General features: G+C 41.2%; 1 protein-coding gene across 4 annotated transcripts in view; it reads right to left on the bottom strand.

Annotated features, from left to right (window-relative positions):
• Positions 1-17712, bottom strand: part of LOC111143004 (cell division cycle 14A) — a 173462-nt gene that overhangs the window by 59813 nt on the left and 95937 nt on the right. For all 4 annotated transcript variants that reach the window (XM_022496395.1, XM_022496396.1, XM_022496392.1 and 1 more), the window contains exons 8-9: positions 15395-15482; positions 7342-7572 (exon numbers count right to left, since the gene is read on the bottom strand). In XM_022496395.1, the coding sequence (XP_022352103.1) occupies positions 7342-7572; positions 15395-15482 (319 nt within the window). The remainder of the gene's footprint in view (positions 1-7341; positions 7573-15394; positions 15483-17712) is intronic.

Here is a 17712-nt window from a genome sequence, read left to right as displayed (position 1 = left end):
AAAAGAGTGAGGGTCACTGCCCTCGGGAGAGCGCACAGTCTGCTGAGGAAGAACAAAGCGAACAGAAGTGCTCAAATCTCACTTCCCCGGGGTTCCTGTATTTTCTAAGAACTTTGGTGTTAGCTTAGTTCTTTACGTTGAATGTACTCTCTGTTACATAAGATTATGTAATACGGCTAGAAATGACTTTCCAAAAATGACTTTCAATGAAATACTGGTTATTGTGAACTCTTATTTATTTCTTCAAAGTGTTTTTACCAATTGATGTATGTCCTTCCCTCTCTCCAAAGAAATAAAAGTGATAGGACCTGATTTGCATTTTAGCCGATCTTAAAAAAAAAAAAAAATACACACTGGCTTCCTCCTTTTGCAAAAATACTCAAAAACTTTATCAAGCCACAGGTTCTTGATAGTGGTGGTTGTTCCTATACCAGAACAATGAAGGCCCAAAGACAGCAACCAATTGACTCAGAACAAGTGAGTACAGAATTCAGGACTGAAATTCCCCCACAGTCCTGATTCTCATCCCAGAATTCCTTCCACTCTTGGCTCATATCCTGTCACTCATTTTACAGGTACTGACTGAGACACACTGTGTACAACGCACCATAAAAGATCTGGAAACAGAAATATGAAGATAAGCAGGATGCCTACCTCAGGAAGTATATAGGACTGAACAATAATGCTCATTTACAAACATTTTCTAAATCTTTCCATATCTGGCTTCTTGGAGTTAGATTCAGTACTGTAAGTTCTACAGTATGCAGTTATTTTTCCACTATTTAAAATCTGTTTGTATCATATACACCTTTCTTTCTTTTTTTTTTTTTTTTTTTAGTTTTTATTTATTTATTTGTCAGAGAGAGGGGGAGCTCAAGTACAATCAGGGGAGCAGTAGGCAGGGAGAGAAGCAGGCTCCTCCTTGAGCAAGGAGCCTGATGCAGGCCTCAATCCCAGGACTCTGGGATCATGATCTGAGCCAAAAGCAGACACAACCAACTGAGCCACCCAGGACTCCCTGCACTTTTTCTTATAGAAGAATAAAGTAGCTCTGGGTTGTCTGGGTGGCTCAGACAGTTGAGCATCTGGCTTTTGGCTTCAGCTCCGGTCGCCATCTCATGGGTCATGGGATTGAGCCCCACGTCGGGCTCTGTGCTCAAGGGGGAGTCTGCTTGAAGATTATCTCCTTCTGCCCCTCTGCCCATTCATACTTGCACCCCCCCCAAATAAATAAATTTTTGAAGAAGAAAAGAAAAGAAAAAGAAAGTAGCTCTTTCTTTATTTTTAAACATTAAATTCAGCTGTTCAAATGCTTATTCAAGATGCCCAGGATAGGGTTCTGCTCAAAGGACAAGGATATAAGCAAGTATCGGATATAGTTTTTTACTACAATGAGTATCACACTAGTTGCAGAATATTAAGCAAGAAAAAATAACAAAGAAATGAAGTTTGAACTGAAAGTGGGCTCTCAGAGAAAGGATGGGGGTATTGGGGGAGCTGCTGGTGTCTTCAAAGAAGGTGTCATTGCTGACATGGACTTTAGCAGACTCTAAAGAATAGGAAGGTCACAGAATATTTTCAGCAAAGGGTGTGATAAATGAAAGCCTGGCTGAAGAACATGTCAGTGTGTGTCAGAGTGCAGAATAAGGTCGGATGGATGGAAAAGACCAGGAAAAAGAGTACCTTTGAGTCAAGTGGAAGAGCCCAGGTTTAGGTGAATAGGTCCCCAGTCACAGGCCAAAGACACAAAGGACCACTGAGTTATCATTAGGAGACCCCAAAGCCAGGTCCATTGTGCTCTGAGCACGGATTAAGTCCCATCTCCTGGGTATGTGCATTATTACTCCTTAGATATACATAGATGATGCTTTCATGAACAAAATTCAACTATTTTAAAAGTATTACAGAATTCCTGATATGATCAATAGCTAATAAACATACAACTGCTATCATGTAAAAAACAAGTATTTTTTCCTTTAACCAATGGAAAGGGCAAAATAAAGTTGCATATCTTTGGGGGCAAGAAAGTGCTGTGATAAAAGCAGACAGATCTGGAAGCAGCACACGGACAATGCTGGAAAATACAGAGTGGGGAGCCGGGAAGCAGCTGGAGGCTGGGGCAGGAGGGTGCACAGAGGGGCCGGAAAGGGCGCAGACAGGGCTGGACTGACCGTGGTGGTAAAAAGGAGGGGCTGAGTTAGAAAGACATGTGGGCTGGGTCACAGAGAAAATCAAAGATAACTGATATTTCTGGCCTGGAAAAGTGATCCAAGGTCATTTTCATCCATGAAAACATTTAGTTAGAAAAGGAAATGAAAAGTAGACAGCTTTGTTTTTAATATGCTTAAGAACCTTTCCCCCAAAGGAGGAGCCCTTTTGTCCATTTTGCTGGTCAAATAATAAAGAGCATCTTCTCTAGTTCTCCAGTATTTGGAAATACACAGGTGTCTCAGCAAATCTAAGATACCATCAAGTTGCCTAACAGTGTGATATGCACCATTAGTTCAGTTCCACCTAAGTAAGAAAAAATTAAACTATGACATGCTACCAATTTTCAGATGCATCCTAGTTCCATAAATTTAAAAGTGTGAAAAAGCGGTCTCTAAATCAGTGTTTCTCAATCTTTTTTTCCTTATTGCCTCCTCCAAGAGCCTCTTTAAGACATTTTTCCTGATGGTCTCCCATGAAATGTTACTGCCACAGTAACTGCATATCTCTATGTACTGTATGTAAATCTGTGTTTTACACAGAAAAAGAATGGTTCCTCCTCACAACCCACCCCTGGGGGGGAAAAAAATTCTCCCTCTTTGGGGGCAACAATACCAGGTTGAAAGTACACATCAAAATCCAAATGAGCAGCACCTGGCAGGCTCAGTTGGAGGAACATGAGACTGTTTTTTTGATGTCGGGATTGTGAGTTCGAGCCCCACATTAGGCATAGAGATTACTTAAAAATAAAATCTTTATTTTAAAAATGCAAATGAAATTACAATCAAGCTCATGTTTACAGATGCTTGACATTCCCTTCCCATTTAGCCTTTTTAAAAATTATATTTATAATGCTTCATTAGATGGGGGTGTGCATGTGTGTGCATGTGTGTGCATGCATGTGTGTAGCCTGTTTCCATCTGAAGTACCTTTTGTCCCAGACCAAATGTCAACATTCTTTAAAAACGAGTAATTTGTGGTCTCGGTGGGGATCTTGCTTTAATATTAGAGTGAAGAGTAATTTGCCTTTCTGATTCTGTCCAAAGCAGATACTCTCTGCCTCTGCCAAATTCTTAAGTCTCAGACATTTGACAAGACTATAGGTAATCGTGTGGATAAAACACGGCAAGACAGCCTGCTGTAGGAACCTGCATAGGAACCAGCATGCAGGGACTTTCTAGTGTCCCTCCTTGGAGCCACCAAGGTGGGTGGGTGTCTGGAGAGGAAATGGTCTTTCTGGAGACAGTCGTACCTTTTCCTGCTCCCCGCCCCGTGCAAAGAAGGGGCTGTCCCATTCCCTTGGTTAGGCTCCCAGTCACACACACTCACAACCCAAAAAGGTGGTGCAGAAAATTTTCAAATTTCTCTGAAATTGAGGTTGCTTCCCCCTTTTAAAAAGAGTCTATAATTTAGATCTATAAAAAGAATGTACTTAGCACTCAATAGTTCGGAGCTCTTACCACAATTCAACAGAATAGGAACATTTCACCAAGTTTCTATAAAAACTTTAACAAATTTCTTAAAGCATTCATAATTAAAGGGCTCCCTGACACAGCAAGACAAGACATTGAAAAGTACTCTATTTATACCAAGTTAAATGTTGATTCCCTTATAGTTCCCGGCATTTTCTGCAATCCTACAGAATATCAACAATCACATACCAGAACATCACAGCATTCCCATTTTTTTAAAATTAGTATTTGTGCTAGAAATTTTCAAAAAAATTAATAGCCATCCCTTTTATCAACCAGAAAGTGAACTATAGATACCAATTCTTCAGTAAGATTTCACACGTTCCCCGCAAATCAACTTCTAGTCTGTCTATCTAGCACTCTATGTAGAGGCACAACATCTTCATTCCCTTTCCAGCACCTACAGAAGTTCATGCGGCATAGGCTAAGATTCTCTCTCCCTCCTCCTTGTACTTCAGTTAAAATGCTCAGTGATGCTTCAATTCCCAGAAAATTAAACTGACTTAATTAGGGCAGATGTCAAAATAATTAACAGGCCTCTAGTAGATAAGTATGCTATTAAAAGCAATACAGCTGTAATTAAACTGAAGGTGTAATTTTTATAAAGGAGTCCTACATGTGTGTACAAGTGGAAGCAAATGAAATAACATTATGCAAAAGATGTCACCACATGTGAATGTGACCTTCCCATAGAAGAGCTCACCTCAATGCTAACAGTTCTGATTTTAAATAAAAATATATAAACCTCTGCAGTATAAAATACACACACACATACAACTCATATGCCCATACTGTATTTTTTTAAATGTTAACATTCACAAATCTAAGATATAAAACAGAGAATACCTGTAATAAGAATTTTGAACATCATAGAGTTTCATTCTTATAATTTCAGTTAGGTGAGAAATGCTGTCAAGAGAGATGCAGATACCCAAAAGAAAATGAAAACATTCATTCAAAAAGATACATGCACCCCTGTTTATTGCAACAATATTTACAAGAGCCAAGATATGGAAGCAACCTAAGTGTCCATTGACAGATAAATGAATAAGGAAGTATATATGTATATACAGAGATAGGTATATGTATGTATGTATATATATGTGTGTGTATATATATATAGATATAGATATATATGTATAGATAACATAATATTACTTAGCCATAAAAAAGAAAGAGATTTTGCCATTTGTGACAACATGGATGGACCTAGAGGTTATTATGCTAAGTGAAATATGTTGGAAAGACAAGTAACATACAATTTCACTTATATGTGGAATCTAAAAAAAAAGAAAGAAAAAGCAGAAACAGACCCATAAATACAGAGAACAAACTGGTGGTTGCCAGAGTGGAGGGGAATGAAGGGAGGGACAAAACGGGTGAAGGGGAGTGGGAGGTACAGGCCTCCAGTTATGGAATGAATAAATCACAGGAATAAAAGGCACAGCAGAGGGAATAGAGTCAATGGTATTATAATAGCATTTTATGGTGACAGATGGGAGCTGTGCTTGTGGTGAGCAAAGCATAATGTATAAACTTGTCCGATCGCTGTGTTGTATACTTGAAACTCATATAACATTGTGAATCGATACTTCAGTTAAAAAGAGAAAGATACTGGGGCGCCTGGGTGGCTCAGTGGGTTAAGCCTCTGCCTTCAGCTCAGGTCATGATCTCAGGGTCCTAGAATCAAGCCCCGCATAGGGTTCTCTTCTTAGCAGGGAGCCTGTTTCCCTTCCTCTCTCTCTCTGTCTGCCTCTCTGCCTACTTGTGATCTCTGTCTGTCAAATAAATAAACAAAATCTTTAAAAAGAGAGAGAGAGATACTGAGTTGTAATGACAGTCTTGCATTTCTTCTTCCACGAATTTGTCGATCCAACATGTGACACACAGATAAGCTCTATGACTTGGTAATCATAAAATCAATTGACCAGGAAATAAGGTCAAATTAATTGAAGGAAAAATACGAATTTTGTGACACAAAAACAAACTTTGAAAAAGAGCACAGGAACATCTCCTACGGAACTTTGGTAGCTGTTACAGTCCCACTAGCTCTCAAGGTCCACTGATATTTGAAATGTGCGAAATGCAAGCTTTTTCTCAGCCCTGGGCCATCTTTAGCAAAACGAGCTGGAAAGGCAAATTCAGAGTGCAGATGGACCCCAGCCAGGACCGGCCAGCTCACCACCACCTCACCAGGACCTGATTAGAACTGAAAGCCCTCTCCGATGAGCAAATAAGACAGCTTCCTAGCCAGACTCCCCACGTGGACCCCATCGGAGAGATAGGATGCCCTGCACGTCAGGGCCCCATCCTGCTAAGAAACGGGAAGAGGAGGGGTGGCGGAGGCTCCGCGGATGTGGACAGAGCCCTCACCCGACGCGGGGCCATGTGCAGCTCAGCGCCATCTCTCCGGGTCTCAGGCAAAACGCGGCTTCCCGGTGCCGCTCACATGTCAGCCAAGTACCTCCGCCTACTCAAATCTTAAACATAGAAACAAAGGCCTACAAAATGGTATTTTAATTTCTGTCAGAACCAAAGCCATGCTTGTCTGAATAAGTCAGTTACAGCAGCACTAGGCACTTGAAAAGAACAGTACAATCCCCAACACCTACTAGACAATTAGCATAAACTCCACAGAAACCCGTCATCGGACTCAAAATCGTGAGAGCAGCGCCACCCAGTGGCAGGACTAGATGCTGCGTGTGAGGAACTAGTCTCCATCCCCACGTGGCCAGAGATGGCTCTGGTCACTCCAAAGACCCCAGTAGAAGACCCTTGCATGTTGCTGGAAAATCTAAAATGTAACTTGATCCTCCTCAGAGTCTAACAACCAGGCTTAGAGAAAATGTTATTTCACATTTTCTGAGTAGCCAACGCGAGGTTGCCAGATAAAATGCAGAATGTATGTTCCGTGACATACTGGAAACACTAAAAAAGTATTGGTGCGTTTATCAAAAATTCAAATTTAACGAGGCATCCTGTATTTTTATTTGCTGAATCTGGCAACCTTAGGGCTCCCTTCATCTGAAAGACCCCTGCCCCAGAAAGCACCCACCCCTAGAGAGCAGAGATTCGTTTATATAACCCAGTCTTTACATAACCAAGTTCACGCAAAGAAACAGTTAACATATCTGCAGCAAGCAAGCTCGCCAGCAAGACGCTGCCATCCATCCGCTAACAATGGGCAGGGAAGACACTCTGGTCCCTTATGCAAAAGACCGGTAAGATAAGTGCGGAGTAGAGGACAAAATGGGGGTCCAGATGGCTGGGTTGTAAAAGGAGAGCATTAAATATCACAAGGGTGGAGGAGAGTAGAAAGAAGATCGGCAGTTTTGGGGGGGGGGGGGGCACTAACAACCCTTGCCTCTTGACACCTGGTCAAGGCATTCCTGCCGGCCCGCAAACGGGCGTGTGGTGGTTGCCTGGCGTCCACGAGCAGCCGCTGGGTAAGGCAAGGCCAGGGCAAGCCAGACCTCCACCGATTATCCACATCCAAGCAAACCTTGCCTCAGAAAGGGGTTATTTAAATGGGTTTGTGTTCCAGTTTTCTCAAACAAAAAGACTTGTGTTGTTTTCCCAAAGACACTGACTGGTTTGGTTTCGCACGACTGGCTGCTGTCCGCCACCTGGCGTTCCAGGGAGGCCGCCGGGCCGCACGCACCTTTGCAGTGAACCGCAATCGCCCCATCCGTGTTCTCGCAGATGTTCAGGAACCTCCGCACAATGTTGTCGCAGGGCGTGCTGCCATCTATGAAGAAGAGGTCGTAGTGCTCGAAGCCCGCGTCCGTGAAGCGCTTCGCCTCATAAATCTTTTTGTTCAGCCTCACGACTGCCGTCACGTTATGCTTTTTGAAATAAGGAAAGTAGGCTTCAGGGGCGTGAAGAGGATAGCCTGAAGGGAAAACGGAGCTGTGAGCAAAAGGCATGCATTCCGCCTGACACACCCGGGAACACAAAAAACGCTTCATGATCAAGTGTATGAATCAAGTGTATGATCAAGGTCTTAGGAGGACCGGGCCTTTCCTGAGAGTAAGAGGTGGAAGCACAGTCCTAAAGCCGAAGTCTGAAGAGCTGTAAACACACACACACACACACACACACACACACACACACACACCCCACAGAAGGGTTTGAAAAGAAACCTCTGAGTATTGGAAATCGCTCATGAAAATCTGAAACCTCGACCCAGAGGATTCAAGTCCCGGGGGCTTACACTTCTCCCAAGCCAAAACAAAGACATTCCGGGGACACTCAAAGGTCAGAGGTGCCCAGATGGCTGCTGGCATGATTCTTTGTGCCTTTTCTTCCACTTGACAAATACTTGTCAACTACAATCAAAGACTTTTGCCAGGTAATTCGTTTAGATCTACAGTACAATCCCCCACTAAAGAGATGAACTGAGCACCTACCATGTATACCATGTATAAGTCACCACTGTATATCATTTCCTGTAATTCTCAAAACAGCCTGTTAAGGTAAGAATAGTAAACCCCATTTAACAGATGGAGAAACTAAACAAGTTGAGTGATTTTTTGTAGACATTCTCACTTGGGGTGGGGTGGGGGGGCACAGGGGGTCAGCCCCTAAACCGCCTTCTGCTTCCAGTGGATCCATCATTGTGTGAGTACTCCCCGGAGCTACAGAGTCCGCTGGGTTACAGACCTGTGATCTAGACTTGGCCAGTCAACTGATGTGACTGCCAGGGTGGGGTGGGGGTAGGGGGTTGCTCTGGCCACTGCAGACCTGGCCAACAGCCCCAGGGATTCACAAGGTACTAATTTCTCAGCACCCTGATGGCTGCATCTGTAACGTATGCAGGGTTCACTGACTCACGGCATACTGGGTGAGACCGTCTCATTCAGTACCTATTCATGACGGTGGGCCCTGAGTGTATGGGCGGCAGTAGCCCAGAAAGTTAACCAGCAATTTCCGCACTGTGCCCTTGGCCGTATTTCCTACTGCCTCAGACTCTGCATATGCTGGTTATTTCCTATTTTCTCTCAGCAGCAAGCCAACCCTCCCATGCTGGGGCCGGGGTCTGCAGAGGACATCTGTGGCTAGCTCGCACTGTCAGTTCAACACACAGGAGGCCCAAAGCACGAATGGAGTGACCAGAGGTCAGAAGAAGGAGAAGGGGCTTCTGGGTGGGGGCCAGCAAGGCCTCAGCCACAGGAGGCAGGAGCACCCAGAGCTTCTGGCTCAGCGTGGCACTCCCAGTACCAATCTGCCCCACAGCTACCTGGTCTCTGCTCCTTAGTCTCCAGATGCACACACTAGTTGGGTGGCATTCCCTTCAGGGCTCCCAATACCAGTCTGGCTCCCCTTTCAAGTCCCCTGATTCTGGTGACCTCACTTCCTACCTTTCTAAAGACAGGAGCTCTTTCCTCCATAATATTCTGGATTCTTCAGTGTTGCCCTTTTCCTTTTTAGCCTCCTCTGTAAGAAATCCCTTGTATTAAATTCCCTCTGTTTGAAATGGTGTGGTTTCTATTTCCTTGCCTGGACTCTGCTGAGACATTATCTCCCTTGGATCCTGTTCCTTTTCTGGGCTTCATTCTCTAGCCTTCCCTTGTGGGCTGTGAGATCCCCAGCATCATTCCAATCGATGCCATTTTGGTTTATTTTACCAGAGTTGGTTCTGCTGCCTGCAACCAGGACCCCTAACTGGTATACTTGGCCAAGGTCACACAATGGATGGAGACAGAATTGGAAGGCAGATCAAACTACTCCATGGCCCAGAAACACGATTCTCATGGGCCATGCTGCTTCCAGGCAAATAGGTAATACAGAGCTTATTTTCAATCTTCTGTGTAGAAACAGTAACTTACACACACACATTTAGAGAAAATGGATGCAGTTTTCTACTTGGAAAAAACAAGTCTGTTCTCCTACTTAACTCAAATTATTTTCCAGCTAAAGATCTACAACCTAAAGGAGAAAAGAGCTGTGGTTGGTGATGTAGGAAACAAAGGCAGGAAAGAAATGTAGATAAAATTCAGCTTCCTTATAACCTGCAGCCCACTGACAAATACTTGAGATAGGCTGAGTAAGACATTCCTCCAGGAACTCCCAAAGCATTGTCTCAATGCTTTGCTAGAGGAGAAAACAACCTGAGGTAGACAATAGCTAGGCCTCCAGCATCCTGTAAGTCTTTAACACACGAAAATCCTCTTGGAAATTTCCTTTCTCTTTACCTCCCCTAATTCCAAAGTATCTGATCAATTGCTCCTCACCATCCCGGGGCAGATCTTTCTGCCCACAGGTCCTGTCCCCAGGTTATAGTAAAAATACCTCTTTCTACTGGAAACATTTCAAGAATTCCTTCTTGGCTGGTGGCTCATGGACTCTACTTCAAAGCACATCAACTGGCATAAGGAAATGAGCTTTTCTATCATGTAAGAATGGGAAGGAGAGGGCTCATAAACACAGAAGTCTTCCCCTGGTGTGGCTGATGAGCACTTCTGATCCTAGGTTCCTAGCATACCTGGCACCTCTGGGATGGCACCTGTCACCAGACGTGCTAATGGTTGGTTTGGTGTCTATCCCCTCTCTTCCTCCACTAAGAGGAGGAGGAAGAAGTTTCTTCTTGTATATTAATCTCTCTCAGGAATAAATATACCTAAACCAATCATTAAGAGAAACTATGTGTTTATCTGGATTAAAAAAAAACTGGACAGCTATTCAAATATAGCAATAGGACACTGGAATAATAACAATAATGATAATAATCGTAACTAACATTTACTAAGCATTATGATATGCCCGGCACTAAATGAAGTGCTTCATATGGATCATCTCATTAAACCTTGCAATTACTCAGTTATTGCTGCCTAGAAAAGTAAACTAGCCCAGGCACACACAGCCAGTAAGAGACAGAGGCAGCATTTGAATCCTGGCATTCAGATTCCGGGTCCTGCACTGGGGCCCATTTCAAGGAAGATCCAACCTGCCTCTGTTAGGTCTCCAAATAATGGAACGTTATATGAACATTAGGGGCTACGCTTCCTACAGTTGGTAAGCAGGTTTATTTAAAATCTTCAAAACTGTTTCAAGTGATTATAACTAACGACGATGACAATATCCTATGACCTCTGGATAACTGTCTGCAGGCATTATCAATGCATTTGGGACTGGTTTTAGCAGCGTGCAGAGCAAGACAGAGCATTCATCAGCCCCTTCCTCCATTTGGCCACTAGATGGCGCCCTGGCATCAGTAAAGCACCAGCAGAGCCCAAAAGCCGACCAAACAAGGAATTTCAGAGCGGGGAGATTTAAAAATTCCTCTCTTCCTAACCCTTCATTTAAAGTTAGAACCCTGAAGAACAGCAGTCAAATGACTAGTCCACCCAGTCATTGTTAAACGTATAAATCTGGGGATCCTCGGTGGCTCAATCCGTTAAGCATCTGCCCTTGGCTCAGGTCCTGGGATGGAATTCCCAGGATGGGCTCCCTGCTTAGAGGAGAGTCAGCTTCTGCCCCCACCCCCTTGCCCCTCCCCCCAACAACCCCCATCTCCCCACAGCTCTTTCTCTCTCTCTCTCTCTCTCTCTCAAATAAATAAAAAAATTTTTTTAAAGCTAAAACTTCAAAGTGGGCAGGTAAATGTAGGAAGCAATAAAATATGTTTACTTAGACTCATTAATGAGAAAAATGTAATTAGAATATCTGTTAGTAAGCACCTATTAAGTGCCTGACACTGTGCAAGACACTTCATCTAGTATCTCTGATCGTCACTAGATGCCTGCCTTGTGCATCCTATTTCCCCTAGTTTGACATACAAGGAAACTGATGCTCAGTGAAGTTGCAGAGCTCTGGGAAGTTCACTCAACCAGTAAGGGGCACAGTCAGGTTCCACTGCCCAAGCCCTGCACACTTGCTTCTCTACCTATATGACCAAGCTAAACAGGCTTCAAATTGTTGCCAGTCCCTGCCTCAGGCTGTCTTCTGTGTGTGTGTGTGGTTTTTTTTTTTTTTTTTTCTTTTTTTCTTTTTAGAGAGGAGAAGGACGTTGCCACCTGAGAGTTTGGGGTATAGTTGGGAAAACTGGAGATCCAAAATATGTTTCATTTTACTGCTTTATTATTCATGTATCAATTCAAATTTATTAAACCAAAAAAAGTTAGAGCCCTTCTCTTCCCCACCACCAAAACAAGTGAACAAAGATGACTATAACAAACTCTACTTATTCTTTGTTGACACAACACACACTTAAGACTCTTACAACACATTCTGCCCCATCCTAGGATTTTAAGGCTCCTTTGGCTACATCCTAGCAACAGCTATTTGAGTGTTAATTTCTGTAAAATCTACCTTTTCTATTAACAAACCCCTAACATGACTTTCAGCCTCCTCAGGAAACACAGTTTCTCAATTAAAAAAAAAAAAAAAGAAAGAAATAACAACAAAAACAAAAAAAACAAGCATCGAGATTTCACTGTAATTGGATCAATTCTATTAATTCCATCACAAAATTATTTCAGACCTTTTTCCCTCAATGTAAGAGGGCACAATAGATGCATAGGTGGGAAAAAAAAGATGCCCATAGAGCAGCATCTTAGGTGTTCATTTCTAGATTAAATAATTACAGGTGACTTTTTCTCCATATTGCTTAAATTTTCTATAGTGAACATATACTTCCTCTGCAGTAAGATGAAAAAGAACACCGAATTTGGAATCAAAGAGACCTGTGTTTGAATCCACATGCTGCCACTTCCTGATTGTGTAAATCTGGGAAAGCAAGGTAACTCCTCTGAGTCTCTACCTTCTCTTCCAAAAAATAACTCCTACCTCCCCTAGAGGGTGGTTCTGATTCTTAAAGAGATGATACGTGCGCAAAAGTCTTATCAGTCCCATTCCTGACATATAAGCAAATGTAGCTATAATTATTTCCCAACATTATAATATGGAACCAAAAGGAATTTTTAAAGGTTTTTGACAATTAAAAGGTACAATCTTCTGGTTATAAAAAAACAAGACACACGGATGTAATATACAGCCAGAGGAATATAGTCACTAATAATGTAACAACTGTGCATTTTGACAGATGATAACTAGACTGAATGTGGGGACCATGTCCTAATGGAGAAAAATATCCGATCACTATACTGTACACCAAAAACTAATACAATACTGTAGGTCAACTGCTCTTCCAAAAAAAAAAAAAGAACTGTCACACAAAATATTCACAGCCTTTTATCTACTGATCTGACTACTTAAGAATTTAGAGAGAAAAGGAGAAATACAAAGAAATGTATGAACATCTGCCAACCATGAAAAGTGAAAAACTGTAAACAGTGTAGATCTCATTCAAAAAGTAACAGCATTATGGCACATTACTGAATAATATACAAAGCAGTCATAGAAAAGTATAATGAAAATCAACATTTACTACCATGGAAAGAAGTCTGTGATATGTTAAGTGAAAAAAGCTGATATAAGATAGTAATCATTTGGTGCCTGGGTGGCTCTGCGGGTTAAGTGGCTAACTCTTGATTTTGGCTCAGGTCATGATCTCAGGGTCATAAGATCGAGCCCCGCGTGGGGCTGCGTGTACAGCAGGGAGCCTGCCTGAGATTCTCTCTCTCCCTGTCCATCTGCCCCTCCCCTCTTTCACCCTCTATCTCTCTCTCTCTCTCTCTCTAAAACAAAATTTTTCTTAAAAAAGTAATCACAATGCTATGCTTATAAAGAAAGAAAGGTTTATTTTTTTAAGTGTGTATGTGTGGGTATGTGTTCACTGGAAGAGGAAAATATGTGTGCACGCAAATACAGAGAAGCAGGTGAAAAGAAAATTAAAACCCCCATAATCCCCCCACCAACTCTTAGCCCTAGAAAACTTGGGTAGAATTATAGGTCACCCTTATGTGGTTTTTATTAATTCATCTGCATTTGATTTTTTTAATATAAGCATGTATTAGCTCTCTAAAAAGATTTTAAATGATTCTATAAGTTACACTTCTCATCTTCTCTTGAAGAAAATGTCATAAATCACAGGAATCCTAAATGGCAAAATTCTTTCAACTTCATGAAACGAACGCCCACCAACAAAGCCACGACTGAAACTAAACACCTTCTAAGATTTTCTGGGTCTGAGTCAGATCATTTTGCACAGAAGGCCAAAGGTAAATCAAATCAATTCTGTCTTTAAAGACCAAGTGCCAGAAAGCAGTTTCCTTAGGCACTTAACATGTTACTCATGACAACCCAACGTGACAGAGGTTAATCAATGTCTGGAATAAAATAGATTCATTAGCAGACTTATGAATGAGAAGATGTAATTCTGGCTTCAGTACACAGGGCTCCTATTTGGTAGATTAACTCTCTAGACTTGCATCACCCATCACAGGGAATCCATGATTCAAACAGAGTTCTCTGGAAGATACGTCCTAGGCATGAAATAAGCAGCATATCTGTGGGAGCTCAAATAAATCAGCAAATCTGGATGCATGATTCACAATATACAATGGAACTAGATTTTAGAATTAATCCTTAGGAAGATGATGGTGGTAAAAGGAGAATAAATCTAAACTTGGGGTTTCAGATTATGTTCCCTAAAAGACTAATGTCCCAGATCTATGACCAGATAAAGAGCAACAAAAAAAGGGTGGGGGGGCGGGGGGAAGCTATTATGTTCACAGGTGAAATTTTTAAATTTTATGTACTCCTCCCATAAATTGTTCTTAAACCTTTGGTGCCTATCATTACTTGTCTTCTAGGAATGTTGGTAGATGAAAAAAAAAATAGAAAATATTAATGGGAAAACTTACATAGCTGATTTTGTTTCACTGTTTTGCTTTTTTTGTCTTCCTGAGTACGTATGCCCCTAGCTATAAATATAGCAATGAGTAATTTAATTACTGGGAGCTAGAAAGTTGTTCTCATTATCATAATGGAAATAAACAGATCAGTGTACTGGCAATGTTTAGGTGCCCAGCTCTGGGATGGAGAACCAGTTCCCCTTATTACTCTGGGCAAATTCCTTACTCATAAGCCTCAGTTTCTCCCTCTGCAAAATGGAGATACATGTACCTGTATCTCATAGAGGTGTGTATTAAATGAGATAATGTGTTGCTTAGATAGCAACTAGCGCATAGCAACTGCTCAATAAATGACGCCTATTATCATCACCCTTGTTATTGTTCTACATGATGTTCCCCAAAGAATACCTTAATGTAGCACTCTACCACCAAATAAATCTCAGAACCACTGAGAGAATTCAACAATCTATTTACTAGTTTGACCAGCTTGCTTCTCAGATTGTTCTTTGATAACTGGGTCAGGTAAAGTGCCTTTTTATGGCAATTTAAAAATTTTCTAGTTTTATTTATTTATTTATTTTTAGGTGTGTGTGTGTTTGTTTGTTTAATTTTACTCATGAGAGACAGTGAAGAGGGAGAGGCAGAGGCAGAGGCAGAAGCAGGGAGCCCAATGCGGGACACAGTCCCAGGATCCTGGGATCATGACCTGAGCTGAAGGCAGACACTTAACCAACTGAGCCACCCAGGTGCCCCCCAAATTTTCTAGTTTTAAAACAGGATTATAAATCCACCTACTAAACTGTAATATTTAACACACTAATTACTACAGCTCAATTTTTTTAATAAATAAATATTCTTTGGGGAATAGTACCAAAAGAAAGGATTATCTGAGGAAATTAAGAAATTGAAGATGAACTGAAATAATTTTTTGGATGGCAAAGTAAAGAACAAACCTACCATTTTCAATTTTGCTTTTTGGATGTGGTCCACTAAATGCTAAAAATTTTCCTGGAACAATCCAGTTGAAGTCACCATTTTCAACTCGCTGGTAGAAATTTGTGAGAAAAGAGAAGAAAAATATTTTATAATTCTTATACAATTTAGGAAACCCTTACAAATAAAACTGCTTTTCATTCTGTTAGTACTATTGGACGTTCATGAAGGCAACGTTAAACAACTTAAAATAAAAACATGCATCTGATTCTCAAAATGATACTTCAATCCTCTTTAGAAAAAGCTTTATTACCTAGACTGTTTGAAAAGTTTAAAAAACCTTAAAGTGGAGGTATTTGCTTAAAATAATTTTGTCTCCCAGCTATCCTGCAATGAAATGAAATAAAAACAAACATTGCTTATCCTCACAATAAATAAAGGGAGAGAAGATAAAAGGAAATATCAGCACTTTCCATGAACATGGTAAACATATTTTAAAGAATGGAAAAAAATTATAAATATCAGGGTCATAATGAACACACTTCCTTTTTTCTGTTTTTATAGGTCGCTACTGTTGTCAATGCTGATATTTCAACTGGGAAATGGAAGGAGGCAGGAGTGAAGAACAGAGGATCATCAGACCCTCGAGGTATACCACAAACGAGTCCACCATGGTCTCCGGCAGGGGCTGCAAACCCAAACAGCTGCACAGGCCAGGTGAGAGACATAAGTAAAGGCCGGTGGTTCCTCAGCTCCGGCTAAAGAGTCGCCCTGCAGGAAAGGCTAACTGAATGTGGCTGACCTGCTGAATGGGTTTTTATATGAATCTCTCTATACCTCATGTTGACTATTTTAAGTTAAGTTTTTAAATAAAATGAAACCAAATGAAACACACCTGTGGCCCAACTTCGATCACCAGTTGTCAACCTCTGGTCTACATTCTCTATAGGATCCTCAGAAAAGGCTTGGAGACCAGGGAAGGGGCCAAGCATCCTCCCACTGCTCCATGATCTCCTCCATTTCCTTCTCTTCCCAATGTGCCTCTAAACCCATAGAACACTGGGGCAGGGCTGAAGACACCCAAGGTTTGCCGGGAAGTGGGGAACAACTGTGCAATGCATCGTAAAACCTATGCATCACTTCGTCACATGAGCCTTCTTTAGCCCACCCACAACCCTCACCCCCATCCCACCACCAGGCCAGCTTCTAGTCTCCATCTCCACCCTCCGGGCTCTCTAGCACTGCACAGGTACCTCCACAGGCTGGGAAGGAAAGCAGTTCTCTTTACTGGGCCAAGACTATCCATTAGAAAAGCTTTCTCCTCCACCGCCACATGGCACACACTTCAACGGCAGGACTAGGTACCAAATACAGTCTGCATTCTATTGTAAGAACTTCTGAGTATTTGTTAGATTAACTGGAGTAACACCATGACGGACACTGAAGCCTCTACTTTAATTACTTATGCTACTACTACCATTTCCAATTTTCATGAAAATCAAAACTTAGCTGTATAATTTCTATGTTTAAAATGAGATGTTTCTTTTCAGTCATAAGAAGTTATAAATGAAACTTTAGTGACACTTTATAAATGTCTGAATTGCATTCATCTTAACTATAATAAATGTAATATCTGCATAATACCAGAAATAAAATCTCAGAGCTACTGAGTGTTATGATTCCATATATGAAATTGTATCTCGGGCAAAACTATCTATTCATAACAATTTGAATAAAGAATCTAATATATAACTCTCTATGATACTTAAACTTTTTCTTATTTAAAGAAAGCAGTCTCTAATGACCCAATATCCCTCCTTAAGTAATTAATATACTTAAAACACTATTTAAAAATTCCAAAATAAAGGTATGCTCTAATCACCAAAAGGCTAAAGGCAATTCTTTATGAACAGTAAAAGAAAACTGGTTTCTATGTTCACTGTTTCTGTATCCTTGACCACTAAGTAAGCCCAGACAAATATATTGTGCTACATCCATTTATTTGGATTATAGACATTTGGTTAAACAGTAACCTTTTATAATCAATCATATGGAGAAAGAAAGTAGACTTACTAAGATACATCACTCACAAAACCAAAAGAATATGTTTGCAAATCTGCCTACCCAAAAAGGTAAACATTAGATAATATTGGACTATATTCAGTAGCTTGGATAAGGTTGATGGGGTAAACAATGAGATTTGGGTCTTAGATCCAAATCTGAAAAAAACAATAAGAAAGTTACAGATTTCAACTGACTAATATAAGCTTACTTCGGTAAGCTTCCCAAATTAATATTTGTGCCTTCTTTCACAGTGAATTATACAAATGTCAATATTTATC

The sequence above is a fragment of the Enhydra lutris genome, unplaced genomic scaffold (genome assembly GCF_002288905.1).
Source record: "Enhydra lutris kenyoni isolate GAN:26980312 unplaced genomic scaffold, ASM228890v2 scaffoldscaffold9, whole genome shotgun sequence".
Classification (NCBI taxonomy): Eukaryota; Metazoa; Chordata; class Mammalia; order Carnivora; family Mustelidae; genus Enhydra; species Enhydra lutris.
Note: the sequence above shows the minus strand (reverse complement) of the source record. Positions and strands in the feature narration are given on the sequence as shown.